The 23,014-nt window shown below is 35.0% G+C and overlaps 1 protein-coding gene across 2 annotated transcripts in view; it reads right to left on the minus strand.

Moving 5' to 3' along the window:
- Window positions 1–23,014, minus strand: part of oys (lysophospholipid acyltransferase 6) — a 325,432-nt gene that overhangs the window by 23,672 nt on the left and 278,746 nt on the right. For both annotated transcript variants that reach the window (XM_090411054.1, XM_090411053.1), the window contains exon 13: window positions 5,918–6,069. In XM_090411054.1, the coding sequence (XP_090267180.1) occupies window positions 5,918–6,069 (152 nt within the window). The remainder of the gene's footprint in view (window positions 1–5,917; window positions 6,070–23,014) is intronic.

Consider the following 23,014-nt stretch of genomic DNA (forward strand, 5'->3'; position numbering starts at 1 on the left):
CCAGTAGTGGCTGTGTGGAATGCTAAACCTGATTTGTGCTATCTTCTTTTTTCGATCTCTTACATGCTCAGACATGCGGATCAAATGCTCTTGTGGTATTTGTTATGTAAGCCAGAAGGAAGGTCGGGAGAGATCTGCATGTCTGAGTATGTAAAAGACGTCGCAAAAAAGAAGGGAGCACAAATTAAGTTTGGCATTCCACACAGCCACTACTGCCAAACAAGTACTCTGGCAACAGACAAACATGTCATACTTCTAGTGGAAAGGCTTAGACATTGGTTATGCATTATTACTAAATAGTTTAGAGAAATAACAACATAGACTAGGATATACATTAAAATAACTTTTTAATACAAATCCAATATTTCGGCAACGTCATGTTGCCATTTTCAACAGAAACTTGTGAGCAAGACATGTGCACACAGGCACAGCAAACAGTAAATGAGGATGAAGCAGGAAGCTATTCTTTCTCCTAAAGTTCCATTGGTGCCCCCTAGCGGGCAATGTTGGTATTCTTGGGTGATTGGGCTGAGGGCTTCTGATGTAGGTTTCCCAAATTTGAGGCAGTCTCATGCAGCTAAATTTGTTGAGGTTTGGATTGTTTCTTAGGGCTGAGGCTGATTCCATGAAAAGCCTTTCGTACCAAACTAAACCCATACAGGCAGATACATTCACCAACAATCCCACCACCCTTCCTCACAACAATATGGTGTCATTAAGACACTACACAACAGGGCTAAACTAATCTGTTCAAATGACAATGCCCTAACCACAGAACTAAACCATTCTCAACACTTTCTCAGCCAATGGCTATCCTCCCAAAACAATCCAAAAAATATTGAAACCAATCATGCAGCTAAATTTGTTGAGGTTTGGATTGTTTCTTAGGGCTGAGGCTGATTCCATGAAAAGCCTTTCGCACCAAACTAAACCCATACAGGCAGATACATTCACCAACAATCCCACCACCCTTCCTCACAACAATATGGTGTCATTAAGACACTACACAACAGGGCTAAACTTATCTGTTCAAATGACAATGCCCTAACCACAGAACTAAACCATTCTCAACACTTTCTCAGCCAATGGCTATCCTCCCAAAACAATCCAAAAAATATTGAAACCAATAAACCAAAACCCCTCCCCGTCACAACAAGGATTACTCTAAATCCATCACCATACCCTATATCAGAGGCACCTCTGAAAAAATTACAAAAATCCTAAAAAAACACGGCTTAACTTCTTGTTACAGACCATATAAGAAATTGACATCCCTTATCCGCTCCACTAAAGACCCCCCCCCCCCCCCAGACCTACCTGGTGTATACCAGGTCCCTTGCAGCTGTCCTACTTTGGCCAAACAGGCAGGACAGCCAATATCAGAATTACAGAACACAAGGATTACATCCGGTTCCACCAATACAGCCACTCTGGTCTTGCAGACCATGCTCTGGATACCCGCCATAGAATACGGTGGAAGAAAGCCACGATCATTCACCGTAGTAAATACATGTACGAAAGGCTTTTCATGGAATCAGCCTCAGCCCTAAGAAACAATTCAAACCTCAACAAATTTGGCTGCTGCATGAGACTGCCTCAAATTTGGGAAACCTACATCAGAAGACCTCAGCCCAATCGCCCAAGAATACCAACATTGCCCGCTAGGGGGCACCAATAGGACTTTAGGAGAAAGAATAGCTTCCTGTTTCGTCCTCATTTACTGTTTGCTGTGCCTGCATGCACGTGTCTTGCTCACAAGTTCCTGTTGAAAATGGCAATGTGGCGTTGCCGAAATATTGGATTTGTATTAAAAAGTTATTTTAATGTATATCCTAGTCTACGTTGTTATTTCCCTAAACTATTTAGTAATAAACATGTCATACATAGATAATAATTGTTTCACAAGAAAATTTAAAGAAATTTTACATTGAGTGTGGTCTGCCTTCTTCAAAAATTTAACTGCCATGGACCTAGGATATAGTACACGTGAACCACAGAACGTGACAACAACTAGCAATATTCCAGCACGCAAACAGTAACGAATATATCATTTGTATTCTGGTTTCTGAATTATTTAACAGTTGTAAAATTATTAAAAAACATCTAATATGTGTAATTAATTGTCAACAAGCTGTTGTTGTGGAAAACTTTTATGTACCATTACCCCTGATGACGCAAGTCTTACAATCCATGAAACTTGTCGGTTTTTTTTAATTGTTTATTTTTAATAAACTCTTTATATTAATATGGCCCTTTTCAATTCTGTCCTATCATATCAAGGCAGCAGACTCACAATCTTTACTTTCTTATTCTTCATTTTTGCTTCTTCTAACAACTCTTTCATATCTTCTCTCATCGCATATTTCTCACCTTTCAAATCATTTGTGCCTGCTAAAACAATCAATTGGTTCACTTTTCTTCTGCAAACTTACAGCTTCACTAACATATTTTATCTTCATACTGTTTTGTTCTGTGAAGGAATTTGTGTCAGTGTGCAATTTCTTTCTACACTGGCATCTCATCATTCACATTATTACTTTCCACCACTTCCTTTAAGCTCTCATTTGTATTTCATGCACAATCATTCACTGCTTCCACTACAATCTCCATAACACTTCCACAATCCTACCTTATATCCATAATATCACTCAATTCAATATTTTGACTCCCAACATGACTTGCATTTCTTACATTCACTGGCAAAACATTTCCAACAAATATTCTTGCTCTCGTACCACAAATCATTCACTCTCAGAGGAACACATTAAACAGAAATACTAAATCCTGCATATTGATATCATTCAACATCAATGTCTAGATCACCATTTTTCTTGTACGCATCAATGCCATAATGCTTTGGTAATAATATCACATAAAATAGTCAAGATTAAACAAAATACCACCAGTTATATTTAAGAATATCACCAATATCTACTAAAAAATAAAATTAAAAATAAAAACAAAAGACTAAGTAAATGGGCTTGCTATATGCAACCTACAAACAGTGGCAACTTTCAGCATAAAGTTCAATAACAATTTATAATATTATGATACCAAGTTGGCTCTTGTATTATTAATTATTGGAATCCACAGATTATTTCCTATTATATTTATTTCCAAGTTTTTATTTTCCAGAACTATCTAGATACCAGTTGTGAATAGGCAGAAAACATTAAGCACGAATTAAAAGTCAACAGATACCTACAGCCTCTAGGACCTGTTGACCTTGTCAACAATAGTTATTTAGAAAAACTAACTATCCACAAATGAAGATCCAAATAAATCCAAAGCAGTCATCTGAGTAGTGTAAACCCAGTTGTGCTGAAGGTTGCCATTTTTATTCCATGTTTACCCTATCAATTTCTTTTATGAACTTTTTTAATGTAATGAAATTTAAAAGATCAATATACTTTATGTTTATTATTTTTACTCAATGGGATCTTTATGCAATGTTTGGTTTCAGGTAATGTCTTCTCTTGAGCATAGGTTAAATCTGTTTTTCTTTCTTTCTTTTTAAGATTTTATTCACTGAATTAAAACCTCTTTCAACTATGTAAGAGGTTTGAAAACTTAGAAGTACTGTATTTTAGCCACATCAGTATATAAAGCAATTCAACTGTTTTTAATGACAGTATTTATAATAATAATTATTATTATTCATGGGAGGACACCTACAACTCTCCATCTTCACCACCACGCTGAACCTCTACTACCAATCATCTACATCGACGCCAACTACTGCCCACCACTGCTACCACCACCACCAACAACAACTAGTATTTTCTGTCTGTAAATTGCGTGTGTTCTGAAGGGCCGATTTGTCTGTATGCAGGATGAAAAACCCCCCGAGTTTCCAGGAGAAAAAAAACTCTGCTACCTTCATATGAGATCGGCTAACTCACTTCGATTGAATAAGTCCATATAAAGATTCCCCCCCCGTCATGACAAGAATCGAACTTAGGCCTTTAATTTATAATATTATAATATAAAATAGTATAATATGAAAAGTGATAAAAATGCAGTATATTTTTATGCAATGAACACATTAGCTATGAATACAGCATAATAATATAAAATAATATCCTCAAAGGGACATTCTATTTTATTCACAAGATTAAAAATTAAGTATATATCCTTACTTGTTATATAGGCCCATTGTTGCAGAAAGTTTTTTCACTTGGCTATAAATTAAATTAAAGATGCCAAGAAATTATATTCTTGTTTAATTTTTTATCCAAGTGTAAGTGAACAAAGTTTTACAGGTGAAGTATCTTCATGACTAGACTACCTGTCAAGGGATACTAGGCTACCAAGTAGCCTAGTCATGAAGATACATCATGCACAAACTTTGTGCATGATGTATCTTCATGACTAGGCAAAACATTTGCTTACACCTGGATAAAGTATTAAACAAGAATATAATTTCCTGGTGACTTTAATTTAATTAATAACCAAATGAAAAACTCTCTACTACTATCTCTAATCCAGAATATTTTTATAATGGTGTTACACCTTTTTGCTACTTGTACATGAGAAATATATGACTTTTGCATTGCTTCAATCTTGGTATCTCTTCTGGGTCTGGCTCACACTAATGACATTTTAATAATGTTCATCTTTGGGCTTGCTTGCTTCCTTGGGAATAGAGCAGTTCTGCTCGGTGGCTGGTTATTGCCACCAAGTAGAGTTTGAGGAGTTTAGAAGTGATCCTTTTGGGTCATTCAGTGAGATTAGAGTGATTTTTCAGATCACTCAGAGGTTTTGGAGAGGTAATCCCTGCATTTTTCCTCAATTTAATAATGTTTGTCTCTGGGCTTGCTTGTTTCCTGAGGAATAGAATGGTGATGCTCAGTGGCAGGTTTTTGCTTGTCAATGGTGGAGCCACAGCTGAGTTTCCTGTCCTGGAGTGATTTAGGTCATGAGTGATGAGTTTAGTAGTGATCCTTTAGGGTAACTCAGTGAGATTTAGAGTGATTTTTGTAGACCACTCAGAATTTTTGGATAGGTACCCTGCATTTTAACAATACCACAATAAAGGTTAAAACTGGTCTTGGCAGCGGCCCTTCCCATAATGCATTGCATATACATTGGAGTTATGTACAATGTACATAATTTAAAGCACACATCCAAAGGATGTGTGTGCTTTAAATTATGGGATATTAAGGCAATTAAGGTAAACAATACCCCAATAAAGGTTGAAACTGGTCTGGGTAGTGGCCCTTCCCATAATGCATTGCATTGTACATGTCCAAAAGGATATGTGCTTTGAATTATGGATACTAAGGCAATTAAGGTGAACTCATTAGCCTCTATATACAAGTAGCTTAGTCGTGAAGATACTTTACACACAAACTTTGTTTGCTTACACTTGGATATAGGATTAAACAAAAATATAACTTTTTGGCAACTTTAATTTAATATATGCCCATTATCTTTCGTCTGGCAACGATACATTGCTAGCTAGAGTAAATCGTAATATTTTTTTTTGCATCAAAAACTAATTTTTGCCCCTGTTAAGAAACACTGATCTAAGCAATACGTTATTATTATTGGCCTTCTACCAGGAGATATAAGTCCATTTAAGGTGGCAGTGACACATGTTTCATGAATTAATCAAATTGTTACATAACATCCATGAACAAGAATGTTTATGAATGACTTTTAGAAGGATGAATTTCATTACTCTGCTTACCGAAAACCTGAAGTGAATTAAAAATGTTCCACTTTCAGTCTCTTGAGAAAGTGTGAATTATCTATCATTACCTTAGTCCACAGACAATAATAATGTGCTATAGATTTGAAAAATGTTTTGTGGGCAAGATTCACATTAAGAAAAAATAATGATGATGATGCTTTCAACATCTACTACTGCCTTAAATTTTTACATTAATTAGTAAGTATAATCTAAGCAACTTACCAATATACCATAAGAGAGGCACCACATTCCAGTAGAATAAAAGGGAAGACTATGTATGCCAAAGCTACTCTAGTAGTTAAGCATGTAAGAACATCGTACCATAATGCTATTTGCCTACTCCCTTGAAAAAAAGGGCGAATACTGCGACGAATCTGGTAAAACGTAAAAAGGAAAAAAAAAAGAAGTAAAAAGTTTCAACTTCAAAAACTGTCAAACAGAGAAATTTATTATCACTGCACCAGAATGCAAAAGATAATAACCATGACTTTTATTAAAGCACACATTTATAAACATGCAGGTTAATGTTAAATGACCAGAAGTAGTAAAGTGGTCTTCATCAATTTCATATCTGACCTACAGTATTATTCCTGACCCAATAATAGGTGATCATTAGGTGTGTTTTTTTTTTCTATCTAAATATATATTGAATTCATTAAATCTTAGTTAACTTTTTTAGATCAATGAAATATCGTATTTAAATAGACCAGATTCAGTGGCATAAGTTTTCTGTAATCATTTTAGGTGGGAGATGGATTTCATTGCCTGGTGTGGGGCCACCACCCTGTTTATTGGAGGCCTGAAGTGGTTTGAAAAAGTTCCATCCTTGGTCTCTAGAGCATGGTTTCCAGACTATGTCAAAATAAATTAAAAATACAAAGCGCCTTGTGGCAACTTGCATAGGTAAAAATTGATAAGCTCTGTATTACTTAAACCTTGGCATTTCAGGGTCTGCCTACACACTGATGAGACCTCAATAAAGGTTGAAACCAGTCTGGGTAGTGACCCCCACCCATAATGTATAACATCATACATCTCCTAAGAGATGTGTTTTACATTTATGGGAAATACTAAGGAAAGTGATCAGAACTTAATCCATCTTTACCACGAGTTGCCTTGGTGTTGCACCACCACCATAAGTCTTGAACCACGTTCAGGAGCAAACTTGACTTACTTGTCTGTTTGCTTACTTGGGAAAAAGGATTAAAACCAAGGTTATAAAATTACTTGGTATCTTTAACATATATTATACCTAAGGTAAAAAAATTTTTCACATATATATATAATGATAAAAATAGAAAAAAATCCTTAGCTCACTCACGGCACAAAATGTACTATAGGTATACAAATAAACTTTTGCGAGTGGGAGTCACATAAAAAATAAATAAATAAATAAGTGATAAAAATTAAGAACAATGATCCTTGTAAAACTCAACTAGTTACAACAGCGTAATCAGAGGGAGGACAATTTTAGACTACTTTGAATGAAGCAGTCATAAAAATACTGTTCAAGAAAACATCAGTTCAAATCCAAAATCTGCTACACTGAAAGTACACTGATCATTCAGTGTATTTTCAGCTCATAAGTGGCTAGCTAGGCAGTCTTTTTTTTTCTTCTTAACACAAATATGTCAAATAAATTTTGAAAAAAAAAAGAAAAAGAAAAGGAGAGAGAGAGGAAAAATAGGTAACTGTTAAATTTTATTTCTTGTTATCACAAATGTAACTAGTTGTTAAGTAACAAATGTAACAACTGAAGAAGTTGGTTTTTGATAGAAGTGGAAATGAATCCATCTTGCTTATGCTAGATGTGTATATCAAGAAAGGAAATATCTTTTGATGATTATTTTTCTAGTGTGAATTTGATACGAGGATGGAGGGTGTTGATTTTTTGTAGAAATGAGTAGAGTCATGGTTCTGTGTAACTCCAAACTACAAAGATGTCATCAGTGTACCAGAGAAAAATTGTTGGTTTTGGGTCAAGAGCAAAAATTCTTTCCTCCAGGTGTTCAAAAAAAAAAAGTTGGCTATGTTAGGTGATAAGGGTGAGTCCACTGAAGTCCCTTCCTGTTGTTTATGTATTTAATCTTTTCACGTGACATAACCTGATGTAATTGCAAATCTGAATAATTTCACTATGTCCGATGGAAATTTTTGGGTTAAAAATTCTGTTGTCTCTGTGAGGAATATTAGGGAAGAGAGAGAGACAATGTCAAAGTGTAAAATCTTTCTCCATATTTTATTTCTTATTATTTTACTCTATATTTAGTATACAGGGTGTTCGGGATAAATTTGACATATTTATAATTAATTATATTTTTCCGTAAGTTACATGTATTAACACACACTTCTCTTCATTTAAAAGTTTGGACCCTTCTTCATTCATATACAAGATGTCAGAAAGGATGGATAGCTGGAACCCACCTGAATCATGGAAGAGAATAACTTGTATCATGATGATTCGTGCCCGCCATCAAAATAAGGATATTACGACTGCTGCCCAATGCTCCCTGAATACAGTAAAAACAATCAGGCATGAACTAGAGACTTGCAATGGTGACTACGAGGATGTAGCAAGAAGAAAGATCCCTAGCAGACGATCTGATTGCGTTCGTACAGCAGAATTCCTCGCAAATCTGCAGGAACAGGTGTTGAAGAACCCTGGCATTGGAATTCGGGCTTTGTTCGTGGAGTTGCTAACTGTAGTCAAGCCCTGGATAACAAGGGTAGCCAATGGTAGGCCGTATGTATGGCAGCAGGATTCGGTCCCTTGCCACACCTCTGGGAAAAGTCAAAAATGGTTGTCTGAAAATTTCTACGACTTCATCAGTCCAAATGTTTGGCCTCCAAACTCCCCAGACCTTAACCCCATGGATTATTTTGTATGGGGCGCAGTTGAAAAAGACACCAATCGCACTTCCAGTAATACAAAAGCCCAGTTAATGGATAAAATTAAAACAGTTTTTGCAGCCCTTCCCAGGGAGACTGTAGCATCAGCTTGTTCGAGGTTCCGAAGCAGAATTGAAGCTGTGATCGATGCTAATGGTGGTTATTTTGAGTAAATCTTGTTGATAGTATTGTAATTAACTCTGCCTGTAATGTTTTTTTGTCAATTCATTAAATTTAATAGATACAAAGAAGATTTTCTTTTTCCTTACGAAACTGTCAAATTTATCCCGAACACCCTGTATATTCTCTTATCTTTACCTCTTGATTATTCTTAATTATACTACAACTTTATCTTCAATCTTAATTCTCTTAACTTCTATATCTCTCTTGGCTGATCTATACTTATAAGAATGATGCTAGTGGTTTGTGGGACAAGGGAATTACTAATGGCGGATACCCATTCCTTTGTCTCACACTGGTTCTAATTCCTTTTTCGGATTCAGGGAAAATTTATTTTTCTTCACTGCACTACCCAGAATCCTAGATTAACAGATAGTGTAGAATCGAGGAATCAGAACACAGTTTAGCAGTCGTAGCCTCTCTATAATTTAATCTCCTGCTGTGGTCCGTAATTTATGAGCAAGTGCAACAAGAGAAGAAAATCAGGCAAGTCATCAGTTAAACAAAAGAAACAAAACATTTAATTCAATTGAAACATTGTACATACCATGAATTCACTCTTAATATTTAATCTGCAATTGCTAATGAATGAGCACTAATTTACTTAGATTCTCAATATCTATCTTAGCATGCATGACAAAGAACTTCAGTTAATGTTTACAGTTTACACTTGAAAAATCACACTTAATCAATAATGCTAAGGACAATTATTAGCTGAATAACTAGACTAGCTTCATGCGCTCTTATACAATTTCTTCTCACAAAATTCTCATAACCCTTTCTATAATTAAAAGACAATTCTTAGACTCCACGTGCTCTCAATTAATTTACGTAACAAAATACTCAAAATTCTCATTATTACTTTATCATTCAAAGAAACATCCTCTAGAGTTCTTCCTAAATTTGACATATATTTTTCTAATACAGATAATAAAACATGGATTAAACATTATCAATTGCTGGGGAATTATCTGGCCACTTTACATATCTCGTCTGGACAATTACTTTCAACACCACGTTCCTTCTGCTTTCTCTGAGGTATTCTTCAAGGTTTCAATCTGCTCTTACTTCTGCCGCTGAAAATAGGTAGACGTTGTTCCATGGTGAACTCGTTCAACACCATAACGACACCTCCGTAAGCATCGATGAATACCTTCTGCTGGGCTGGTCGTCGACCGGTAAGTTGTTGGGAAATCTACGGCAAAGTTCCTCCGTCATTGTCTCGAATCCACAGGGAACGAGGGGATGCCACGAGGAGGCTACATACACATCAGCAAGACTGCCCGAAAACTCCGGAGCGCAACTCCACACAAGAGTAAGATTAAGAACTCCGCCTAAAGAACCAGAAGCACAAGAGCACGACTACCAGAGAGCTTTCTTGGTGCTGCACGACTTTTTAAATTGCGCGCCACACGTTCACTCCACGTCATCAATTACTCCTCCCATTTTCTCAGCGTCACCTCACATCACCCAGTGCTGCATGCCACACACAGAAATCTTAGCCTACTCTTCTGCGCGTATGAGTGGTGGGGGAACTTATTTGCTTATGAAAAGGTGCACCTGTACTCTATGATACGTGTTTCGATTCCGGCCATTTCTATTTAATCGGATTATCTCTTTCACCCAGCAATTTATAAGTACTTACACTTAAGCAGTTTAGCAATTCTCAATACTTTATAATATCACATATTAAATGAAGGATTCTCAGCTTAGTAATATTTTAGTGAAATTTACAAGAGTCTGGTATATTCTGGTACATCAATAATTGGTTCAAAATTGCAAGCCCATGTTAAGTCTGAAGGAAACGTAAATTAATTTAATTTTTGTTTAATTCAGAATTTAACAAAAGCTTACTAACATGCCTGTATCTACTAGTTTAATGTCTTTTATTCTTGTAAGGAAAAAAAGTAAGCTTGCTATATAGTTCCATATATAAACATGAACGTTTATATAAAGAAAGTGCTGAAGCCCTACTTCATAGACCTAATCTCAATCTTAATGACCACCTCACTATTTCAAAAGTTTGGGAAATTGTTATCCTAAATTGTATTAAATAAATTTATTTCTTATATATTTTAATTTAATTCATTTTAATTTCAACCCAATACTTTTAATCCATTAATGTGTGACTATATACCAAGAGGGATTCCAATTTAAGCATGTGCTCTACTGATTTCTAATTCAATTCCTATTGTTCGATAATTGTACTGATGATAACTTATGATATAGTTCGCCCACCGTTTGTAGGTCCCTGCTTCGCGTCTTTCCAAGAATAGTCGATTCATTCTGAAGGGGAGAAAGAAATGAAGGACGTCCGAATTGGTCGCCAACACATGAAATCACGTGCTTTATAGGTAAAATTTTCCAGCTGTTATACAAGCAACATAGTTAACTACAATAATCATAAAAGAGAAGTTAATTTTCCGACCGGTAATAATAAACAACTCACCCACAATACGGACTGATTACCCTATTATCGGAATGGATTCTCCTTTTTCTAAGATGTGCAGAAGTGTCGAAGGATCTCTAATCGGTGGGCGAACTATATATAAGATGAAATATTTACATAATACAATTTTTAATTTATTTTACTGTGGTATACATGTTATTCTCTAGTTATTGATACTCCCACAGGTGTCATTATACAAGAAAATTTTTGCACTTGTATCAGTTAAATGATTATGCTTGGTACTAATCATTATTTTAGTGGGGGGGGGGCACTGTCGAGTCAACATCATAGCATGAAGACTGGTTTCGTTTCTCTCTGTATAGAAGTCATATATGAGAGTATCTTCTCTCATTATATACTTCCATCAAATCATGATTAAACTTATGAAGACCCCTACACACAATGACAGTAACACTGTGACAAAAATGAATCTCTCTCATAAACCAATCCCATCAAAAAGTCACATCACAACCAGACACAATATACATACCAAGCCAGAATCTCTTTTCACATCCACAAATTCATTCATCGCAGGAAAATTTGAAATCCTAAATCAAGTCATTCCGACATATAAAAAAAAAAAAAAAAAAAGTATTATTTCGATTATATTCAGTGTTCTGAATCTGCGGCATTAACACAATAATAAATGACATTCACCATCACTTACGGTCTTCCAGACCAGACATCTTATTCCTGACAGAAACCAAATTGCAGCTACATCTGCTACCGCCCACCTTCAGTGCCTGAAGTATACATCTCATGATTCTTTTCACCATAAGGGTGGCACCTGTGCTTTTTGCAAAATCTGACATAGCCTGCCAGAGAATGGCTAATTTAGAATCCACTGCATTTGACCTTCTTTGGCTCGAGGTCTTTGTGCTCCATTTAATAATATTCTGTTGCATTTACCGATTCCCAAACACTGATAACTACTCAGATCTGTTCACATTCCTTTCCACAAAACATGACCACCTGCAATCCAGCTTTCCAAGTAGTCAGATCATCTTTCTGGGCAACCTCATCATTATCATCATCAAATTCCTGATATGTACAGGGGTGTACAGGATAATTATAATAGTACTATATGAAAAAGTTACACTATTACTAACTTCCAATCAGTGGTGAGCTATAAGGGGCTCGCCTGAGCCCTTTGTTATAAATTTTTCTCAAATTTGCGAGCCCCTTGTTCTTCTTGTTTACTTCTTTATTTTTTCAAAAAAAAGAAAAAAATAATTTTTTGAAATATATTAAGCAAAAAACTCATACGATAACCTAACAAAGTGATTTTATTAAATAAAATATTATAGTTACTGTTACTACCAATTTACAAATAAGTATTCACTTTTGGTAATCGCATATAAATAAATAGGACTATAATAAAATTAGTTTAATCCTTTATCCAAGTGTGAGCAAACAAAGTTTGCGTCTGAAAGTATCTTCAGGACTGGGGTAAGGTGGTACAACACCAGGGCAACTCGTTGCAAAGGTGGAGCAAGCTACCAACACTCCTATCTCAGTAAAATAGGACTATAAAATAATGCCCCCGTTGATTATCACTTGAAGTTTAAAAACAAAAGATAAATATAACATACTTCAATAGTATTGTGTTTAGATAATATTTATTTATTATTTATAGATTGTTTGTCATAAAAACTTCTATCGCAAACAAAAGAAATTTATTTCGTTATAAAAAATGTGGACTATTTCATATGTGCGATTATAAAAGATTTTATTCTTATTATATTTTGATAGTTAAAAAATGTTTTTCTTATGTAAGACAATTAACACTGATGATTGTGTGCAAATATTTCATGTTTGGATCATTAAATATTTGTTTAAAAATGATAGCCTTTACAGGTTGATTGTCCCCTCATACTTTCTGATTAGCATTTGTACACAAGCTGTATTAATAAATGTTTTTGTGTGAAATATGGCTTTTTTTTTTACTCGATGATGCGAGCCCTTTGTTAAAATTTCCATAACTCACCACTGCTTCTGATCAATAATTTTCCTCAAAATTAATCTATTATCTGTCAAGATTCCAATATTATCAGATCTTATATTTCTTATCTTATCTTATATTTAAATTAAGGTGCTTTTTATGGTATCAATTCATCTACATCTTAGTCTTCCTCTGGGACTTTTTCCTGCCAACCTGGCAATGAACACTTGTTTTGCTAATCTTTTCTCTCCCCTGTTTAAGTGACCATACCACCCAAGATTTGCTAAAGGGTGTCACAATCTAAAATGATGATACATGATTGAGAACCTCAACATGCACAATTCCAATTGGATCCCCTATTCCAGTGTTTCTCAAACTTCAGATATCTGCGTACCCCTTCTTAATTTTTCATTATTAACCAAGTACCCCCTAATTAATTAAAATTAACATGTTCGCTGCCATGCTCCTCAGGCATAGTTTGTTCCCGCACGGCAAGCCCTTTTTGCATCTTCAAGGTCACTATGAGTAATCTCGTAGTCAGCTTATCAGACAGAATTTTGTTTCATACGCCAACTACGAGTAATCTCGTATTGATGAGTCAATGGTGTTGTGGCGTGATAGACTGGCGTTTCGCCAATACATAAAAAACAAAAAACATAAATATGGTGTGAAATTCTATGAACTATACAAATCGAATGGATTGGTGATAAAAATAAAAATTTATACAGGAAAATCAGAATCCTCTTTAGCGAAAATGGGTCACGCGTATGATATTGTATTCCACTTCATGAAAGAATATTTAAACAGGGGTTATGTATTGTATAAGGGCAATTTTTATAATTCTGTAGCTCTGACAGAATCGCTCACCGACAGAAAATCGTATGTGTGTGGAACACTGATAAATTTTAGGAAAAACAATCCACCAGATGTTATTCAGAAGAAACTAAAGAAAGGGGAATTTGTCTGGCAATGAAAAGGTCCTGTTGTAGTCAGCAAATGGAAGGATAGGAGGGAAGTTCTTTCGATTTCAAATATGCACAAATTTGGAATGGTTGAAACACAAAATCGGAATGGTAAATTTCAATTAAAACCAAACACAGTTAGGGATTATAATTTGGGGATATCAGGCACCGATCTTTCTGATCAAATGCTTTCTTACTATTCCACCTTACGAAAGACAATTAGATGGCCAAAGAAATTGGCAATAGGCATTTTTGAGGTATACATTCAAAATGCGCATAAATTTTATAACATGCTTTTGAAAATGCAATGACTGCGTTAAAATTTAGAGATCAATTTATCTCAGTTTTTGTTGGAATGGATGAGCTTACACAATCAGAGAATATCAGGAGGAATTGGGATTTTTGTTATTTGGAAATTCCACTAAGAGAAAAAAAGAATCGCCCAACAAAGCCATGCCGGTGTGTACACGAAACAAACGATCACGCGAAATACGTTCTTATTGTCCTGTTTGCCAGGAAAAACCACCATTATGCATGGAAAATTGTTTTAAAATGTACCATTCTTAATTTGAATAAATCGTTTTTTTTATTTTATTGATTGGTTTTTATTTTTATTGATTTTATTAGTTTTAAATTGATTTACAAATTACGTGTTCTACTACGGATTAACTCATGCTTGGCATAGGAGGTTGGTAATCGACATGCGAGTATATTCGTAGTTGGCTTCTGAGACACATATATATAATATTTTAGTTGAAATTATTTCCCCTACCAAGCCCCCAGCCATGCTCTCCGCTTTATTCAGAATCCAAGGGTCCAAATTAAGGTAAATATATTAAGGGTTAACTCGTGTTTGACATAGGAGGTCGGTAAATCGACATACAAGTATACTCGTAGTTGGCTTGTGAAGCTCATATATGAACGAGCATACTCGTAGTTGGCAGCAAATATGTTAATAAATTAATTTAAAATATTAATTAAAATTAAATATTTTATTTGAATTTATATGTTCATGTAAACAAAAAATATGATTTATTTTAAAATTTTGGTTCTCTAAAGATGTCAGACGACACCCTCATCAATTTCATTTGATCCAGATGCAATATCAATGTTTTCTTGTTGCTTACAGCTACTTCTTTCTTTCTTTCACTACGCGTTATTCCTGCTTCCTATGCAGGGTCTGCATGTTACTTAGATGCGACTACTTGTTAGTACCACTCCCAACCGACCTGTTACCTAGTCTGCCGCTGGGGGGATATATTCTTGATTGTAGAGGCGTATGTTCACAGGGCCAATTTGCCTGTTTGCGGGATGAAAAATGTCAGATAAACTGGCAGAAAAAACCCTACTGCCCGCACCCAAGACCAACTAACTTGGCTATGCCTGAGGAAGACCTCCAGTTCCTTACATCTTTGACGGGAATCGAACCTGGGACAATCCTTCCCCAGGCATATGGTTGTGAAGCGCAAAGCCACTAGGCTAACTACACGGCTGCTTACAGCTACTTGTATTTGCTATATTGCTCTCTTTTGGGGGTTTTATAAATCCAATCTTTAACCAATGATCCATACATAAGAATTTGAAAGCTAAAAAAAAAATACTGTATTTACTCGAATATAACTCTAACTTTTTTCCCAAAATTAAAGCTAAAAAATCGTGTTGCAAGTTATGTGTGGGAATTTTCAGAAACTAAAGTTTTTAGAAAAAAAACAAAATGGTGCGACTTACCAAGAAGCTCCTACTCGCTATCACTACTTTTGGCATCGAGAACAGTTTCTTTGTGTGCATTGTCAAAGTCATCTACCCAAATAGCGTCATCTTCTTTCCCATTATTTCAAGCAAAAATTACCAGTAATTTACAAGATTTGAGACATGTAGAGAAGTGAAGAACTGCATATGATTGGTGCGGTATTAACAAAAGATCACGCGAACCAAAGACAAATTAGCATTTCAACAGTTGAGTTGAAATGCTAATTCCCTTCAACCGAATTCCATAATATCTGAAACACATTCACTATACAGTATATTTCTTAGTTTTAACATTAACGACAGGAGTGGTGTCAAGCAAAACCATATGTTCCACCAGCAACATATGGTTTTGCTTGGGCTATACAGCAGTTTCTGTTGGATGTGATTCATTAGTTAGTGCTGTTTTATCCCAGTTGTCTTTAATTGCACTGTTTGTTGAAAAATATAATGACTCCTTTAATTATGCATAGTCGAAAATTGCCACATACCCCCGAGGGAATACGTGGCAATTTTCGAACCATACTTTGAGAAACACTGCCCTATTCCAACACCACTGACCAAGCAGGAAGAGGAACAGAAATCTTTGCTATAAGTATGACCTAACACAAAATGTACATCTACCCATTCGAATACCTGATAACCTTCTTCACTCTCCAAATACTTTGGATCTTTTTTGACCAGTTCTCCTTCCAGATACACTGCTGAGATCACCTCTAGGCAACTCAGACCACAATCTTGTAAAAGTCTCCTCTCACACAGAATGCCCCTCTAATCACTCTCGACCTCGTATCCTCTGGCACTACAGAGGAAGCCAATTAGAATGACCTCTGGTGGAATTTCTACTCATCCATTCCTTGGTCAGACTACTGCTTTCACACACACAAACCCTAACACCTGCTGCAAACGAGTCAGAGAAATTATTCCCATTGGTATGAAGGCCTTCATTCCTCATTCAACCCATAATCCTTGTCCACCTTCCAAGCCCTGGTTTAACCGAAAATGTATTTTAAAAGCAGTCGAAGAAAAGCATTCAGCTTACTGCATGTAGCTTGCATTGAGAATTCAAGCTTCATATTCTACCTATACCAAAGCAAGCAACATATGCAAATCAGTCATCAGCAGATTAAAACCAGATTTCATAAAGGCTTCTAGCAAAAAAACTTGCCTTCTGTTCAAATCAAAGTCGTGCCTTTTTGTCTCATGCTAAGACTGTTGGTTGCAATTCTGCTCTCCTGCACTTCAACTTCTCTCTCATTCTGATGGCAAGACTGTTACTTCACTCAAAGATAAAGCTGGTCTTCTCACATCACTCTTTTCCTTTGACCTCCTGCATAGATGAGCAAGGGAATTTATGCTACCATACCAGAATCCAAGCACTGCATACCTCCCATAGGTTTCAATAAAAATACATTAGAAAAACTACTAAATAATTTGAACACTAAAGAGTCATCTGGTCCTGATGGCATCTCTTCAATTGTTCTCAAACATTGTATTCCAGAACTAAACATCCATCCTACATTGTTCCTATAATTCTGGTGCTCATTCCAATCTATGGAAGCAATCTCATATCCATCCTTTTCCAAAAAAAGGGGCAATAGAAGTCTATTGTCAAACTACCTACCAATTGCCACCAGCTCTGTCTTTTCCAAAATAATGGAGGAAGTCATAAATATCCAACTCCTCCACTATTTAGAGGTCCACCAAATAATCAGTAACCACCATTTTGGATTCTGCCATTCAAGATCCACAGCTGACCTTGTAGCTTACATCACTCACCATTGAACACATACCATGGAAATCTTTGGAAAAACTCGTGTTGTAGCTCTTGACATTTCCAAAGCTTTTGACTGTGTGTAGCATCGAGGCCTACTATACAAACTGCCATCCTTTGGTCACCCTGCCGCCCTCTGCAATTGGAAAGCTGGCTTTCTTTCTGGTTCATTCTCTGCAAGTAATGGTAGATGGTATCCCTCTTTGAACTTCACCACCAATGTTGGAGTACCTCAAGGTTCTGTCCTATCACTTACTCTCTTTCTCCTGTACATAAATGACCTACTCACAATAACCACTAATCCTATCCAGAACTCTGCAGATGATAGTACTCTCACTCATCCTATTCATTTGGCAAATCATGCAGTATTCTGACATCCCAGGCTACAAGGTCATCTACAACTAGTGCCTTAAACACTGATTTACAAACTATCCTTTGATGGGGCAAAGACAGTCTTGCATTTTCAATGCCATCAAAACACAGTCTTGTCTTGTGCAAAAGAGATCCCAGATCACCTATCCTTAGTAATACACAAATCACCAGACAAGATTAGATCTCCTTGCTTGGACTAATGTTTATCTCCAGTCTTTCCTAGCATAAACACATCACATCAACAGCCTCTTCATCATCCAAGAAACTTGACATCTGCTTTCATTCAAGAGCCTATTTTATAACCAACTAACTCTTAACTATATATAAATCCCAAATCCAGCCATGTTTAGAACACTGTTCATTTGGGGTGGTGCACCTAAAACTTTTTCAAAATCCTTTATGCCATCCAGAGGCAAGCAATTAGGCTTGCCTCTGGATGGCTTACAGATTCACTTCAATCTCTATCTTGCAGGTGTAGTGTTTCCATGATTACTGCTCCAGTGAATTGTCAGCCATCATTTCTCCACTTTCTGTTGCACCTGTTGATACAAGAACAGCAGCTTTCCAGCATCCTTTTACTGTCCAACTGCAAATACACGGAACCTGCTTCTATTCTTCCTCTTTTATTCTGTCCATCTCTGTCCTCTGGAACAACTTTCCACATGAAGTAATCCGAAACAACTATAACCTACAACTCTTAAAAAAAAAAAAAAAAAAAAAAAACCTCAATAAACTTCTATCTCAGTCCTCACCTGCAACTCACACAAGGCACTGATGTGCTTATAAGTCCCTCAGTCTCCCATTAATGGAATCAATAAAAAAATAATAATAAATATATAAATAATATATATATGTACAATTTAGTTAAAGAATCATGGAAACTTGTACAAGATTTATTTAAGCATATAACATCAACTACTTAAAATAAGGATCTGAGTTCAATATCTCTAATTTTGATATCACCTCTAATGCCACTTTCCTTCATAAAATGATCATACAGATGATGACTAACAATGGATATACTGTGCATCTTGTTTCACACCTGATTTCACATCAAACCCAGCTTTCTCTACCATCTTCAACTGAAACTGAAACTGCTGACTTTTTCTCTGTATAATGTTCCATTTTACCCCATATAACTGTATCATTTTGAAAAGTTTATGGTTTTTCCATCTGTAAAACTTTAATCATACATAACCTTGTTATATTCCAATCATTTTTCAATTATTTATCTTAAAGTGAAAATCCGATCCTGATAATCACTATTATGAACCAAGCTGGTTCGTCTCCAACTTTTCCTTACATAATTTTTCGTAGCCTCTTCACAAGTATGCTTGCATAAATTTCATGTGGAATATGCAGTAGTAAAATTCCTCTATAATTCCAACACTGTTTCATTCCCTTTTTAACAGATGGGTACTAAGAACGCCCTACTCCAATCAACTGTAATCTGATTTCTTTAATTATGCACTATAAAATTTTATACCTCCATATTTGGACATCTCCAATCAAATACTACTTTAGCTTTCTGATAGCCTTTTCTAACTCAAGGATTGATATGTACTCAGACTGTTCTCCTATTGAATATTTTATGACTCTTCTGTCATTGTTCATCTGGCAACTCCTTAAATTAATTACTACTTTTCACTGTTTGTCCTGTTCCCTGATAACAGAGAACCAGGACAAACAGTCCTGGAACAAGAACAGTAGAGGCCTTGTTTAACCCCCCCCCCAACCGGCTGAGGTGGATGAAATAGCCAGACTAGCTTTTTTCCCTAGCTTTTTTCATGGATCAAAACTTCATCGGCATGCTACTTTTTATCATGCCATTTCCTTTCTCCGCCGTTAATCTCGTTACGGCTCTTCCAGAGCCATTATTGATTAACTGCTGGTGAGTGACCTTTGTGTCCCCTGTCTTTATGTCTATTGTGTTACTTGGAATTTCCTTTACTGTCTTAAGATATTTCACCTTTTTTGCCTCTAAAATGATTTATTGCGTCTCTTCCCAAAAATCGAAGTGAATTTCACATGTGCGAAAATAATCAATCTGGAAATGACCACCGATCAGCCTTTGCAATGAATCTATTTAATAATAGTACATTTGCTGTATTTTATTCTTCAAATCAGTGCACCGGAAGAGTTGCACTGATTGTTCTTTCCCTTTACTTATAATACAGAAACAATTTTTTTTCGAATTTCAGAATTTTCAAATGTTTGTTTTGAAAAAAATATTATGTCAAATATTTATATTTTTAAATAATATTTATTGAAATAAATATGACCTTTTGCTTTCGTTCCTAGCAAAATACCATTATATAGATCAGGTTTTCTCAAAACATTTTCTATGACGGAACACTTCACAAATCCTGAAATTTTCACGGAACACCTTGATTATTTCGTAATGTATTAATTAATAATTAATTGGTAATTTAGCAGATTTTTACTATTAATTAATTGATAATCAATTATTAATAATTAATTAATTAAACCATCATTAGATTAATTTGTGCTGATTTTCATTGAAATATCCCATTCTAATCACCAAATATAATTATAATATTATTATAAGTACTTACGAGTGAATGCAGACTTTTTCTCCTTTGTGCTGGTAGTTTTCCCCTCCTTTTGTACATCCTGGAGATCTTTGTAAGCTTGAGATGGAACAGATAGTGGATGACTCACTATCTGGTGCATCACAAACACCTTCAATAAGAGATTTCTTAATACCAAAATTAAACAAAGTGCCTTGTCTCTTATTCATATTAGAATTTAAATCTGTATTCCTATTACTTTTAAAAAAATCACTGCACTCCAGTGCAGTGATTTTTTAAAAAGTACTACACACTTACACACTGCAATAAGAACTTGCGAAGAAAGTATTTAGTATTAATAGATTTGAGAACCGGATACAGACTATCTTCAATTTCAGTGGAAAAATTTTCTTTATATTTCCTTGCTGATTGGTCACTGACATTTGCAACACAAATGTTATTTCGTTCAGTTTTGAGAACACGCCACCCATTGTTGCAATCGCATGCAGGCAATTTTTATGATCAGTCATAAACGGCGGTATTCTCTTTCCCGATTGTTGAAAGATTTCAATGTGTGAAAATTAACGATAATTCATGAATATTTCCATGTTTAAAAATAAGCCGCTTGGTCACTGACATTTGCTACACAGATGTCATTTCCTCCATTTTTGAGAACAGAGGATATGCCACCCAATGTTATAATCCGCTTGCACACAATTTTTATGATCCATCATAAACAGCGGTATTCCCTTTCCCAAATGTTGAAAGGTTTTGATGTGTGAAAATTAATGATACACAGATGTTATTAGGCATTCTGGGTCTGAACTTTTCGACATATTCAAGAATATTATTCTCCTCAGAATATTTCTACTATAAAATACTGTATTTATTCATGAAAACGCTTAGAAAACTAAAATTACAAATTCCAGAACTTCTCGCGGAACACCTATTCACCTTCTGGGGAACACTAGTGTTTCGTAGAATACAGTTTGAGAAACCCTGATATAGATCATCACATTTCAGTTTTAGAAATGATTTTTTTTTTTTTTTCTTTATGAACAACAATGTTAAATTGCATTACTTGGTTTCCGATTGCGAGTTTTTTTGGTATCAAAAATTTATTATATCCAATGATATTTTAGCAGTGATTTCTTTGCCTTATCTTTTTTTTTTTTTTTTTTTTTTGTATTATGCATATTACGATAATATCCAGTGCATTTCCTCATAGATATGTTGAAAATATAATATGAAAGATATTATGATATTTTTCATATTATGGAATGATTCAAATTTTTTGCCTCATTTTGAAGATTTTTTAATGCTTATCCCCCTCATCCTTTCCTGGAACTCAATTGCATAACTACTCTAAATTTCTACAAGTCTGAAAGCTTTTCTAGACAGTATTCAAAATCTATTACTTCATTTTACCGTTTTGACAAAAGAAATACGGCAATAAGATTGTTGTACCATGAAGCTTCTAATTCTGTCTATTTCTCTGCAATCTAAAATCAGCTGTTTTACTGTCTGTGAAATTATTTGAAATTTTAGAAATAATATGCTATATTTTCACATGTAAAATTGTTTATATGCATATCATCACACAAAAGAAAGTTCAATAGTATTATTTTTGTTTGTTTTTCTTAAAAAAAATCTAAATATTACTACTTCTACTGTTGCTGCTGGTTGCTATTTCTGAAATAATCTACATCTTAGAAATACTTGATAATATCCTCTTAGCTGGAGGAAAAGCTAAAGGCTTATTACAGTCACTACTATTGAGAAAGAAAAGAGAGAACAATAAAGTCACACTAAAGTGCCTCAAGCTGTAGTGCAGAATACATCAAGAATGTCTTGTTTCCTTTTCAAGTGTTGATTAGCAAATATCCTAACCCAAATACCGACATTTCTTTTACATGCTAATACATTATTTATGTTGAAATAATTTCTTAATTTATAATGATCGGTTTCACTTTTATTATCGAAAAATTATAAATTATTTGACACAATTATCTTGAAAAAGAGGATTTGAATTATTTTAAAAGAAAAGGTGCATATGCGTTTCATAATCTTCTTTTTTTTGGGGGGAGGAGGGGTATAGACCTAATCAATCTGCAGATATTTCAGAGAATTTATTTTATAAATCATTCGCAGGACAACTGTTAGAAATGTAAATCACTTGGGGGGAACACGCCCATTCATTTTAGTAAAATAGTAGCAAAGGTTTAGCTACTTCAACAATGCCACATCTAAACTAGATGTGGCATTCGTTATAATGTAATCAATTTCCAGATTTTTGCCCTCTCGCATATCCTATGTTATATGCAGTGATTTCTTCTTTGTACTACAAGAAAAAAAAATCAGATAACAGAAGAAAATATGTAGTATTTTCTTTTTCATTGGGTGAATTTACAATGTTCTTTCTTTGTGTTTTGAAAAGAAAGTGCAAATGATTTTTTTTTTACTATTTTTGCCAT

The sequence above is a fragment of the Typopeltis vanoorti genome, chromosome 21 (genome assembly GCF_054136105.1).
Source record: "Typopeltis vanoorti isolate ZY-2024b chromosome 21, IOZ_Tvanoo_1.0, whole genome shotgun sequence".
Classification (NCBI taxonomy): domain Eukaryota; kingdom Metazoa; phylum Arthropoda; class Arachnida; order Uropygi; family Thelyphonidae; genus Typopeltis; species Typopeltis vanoorti.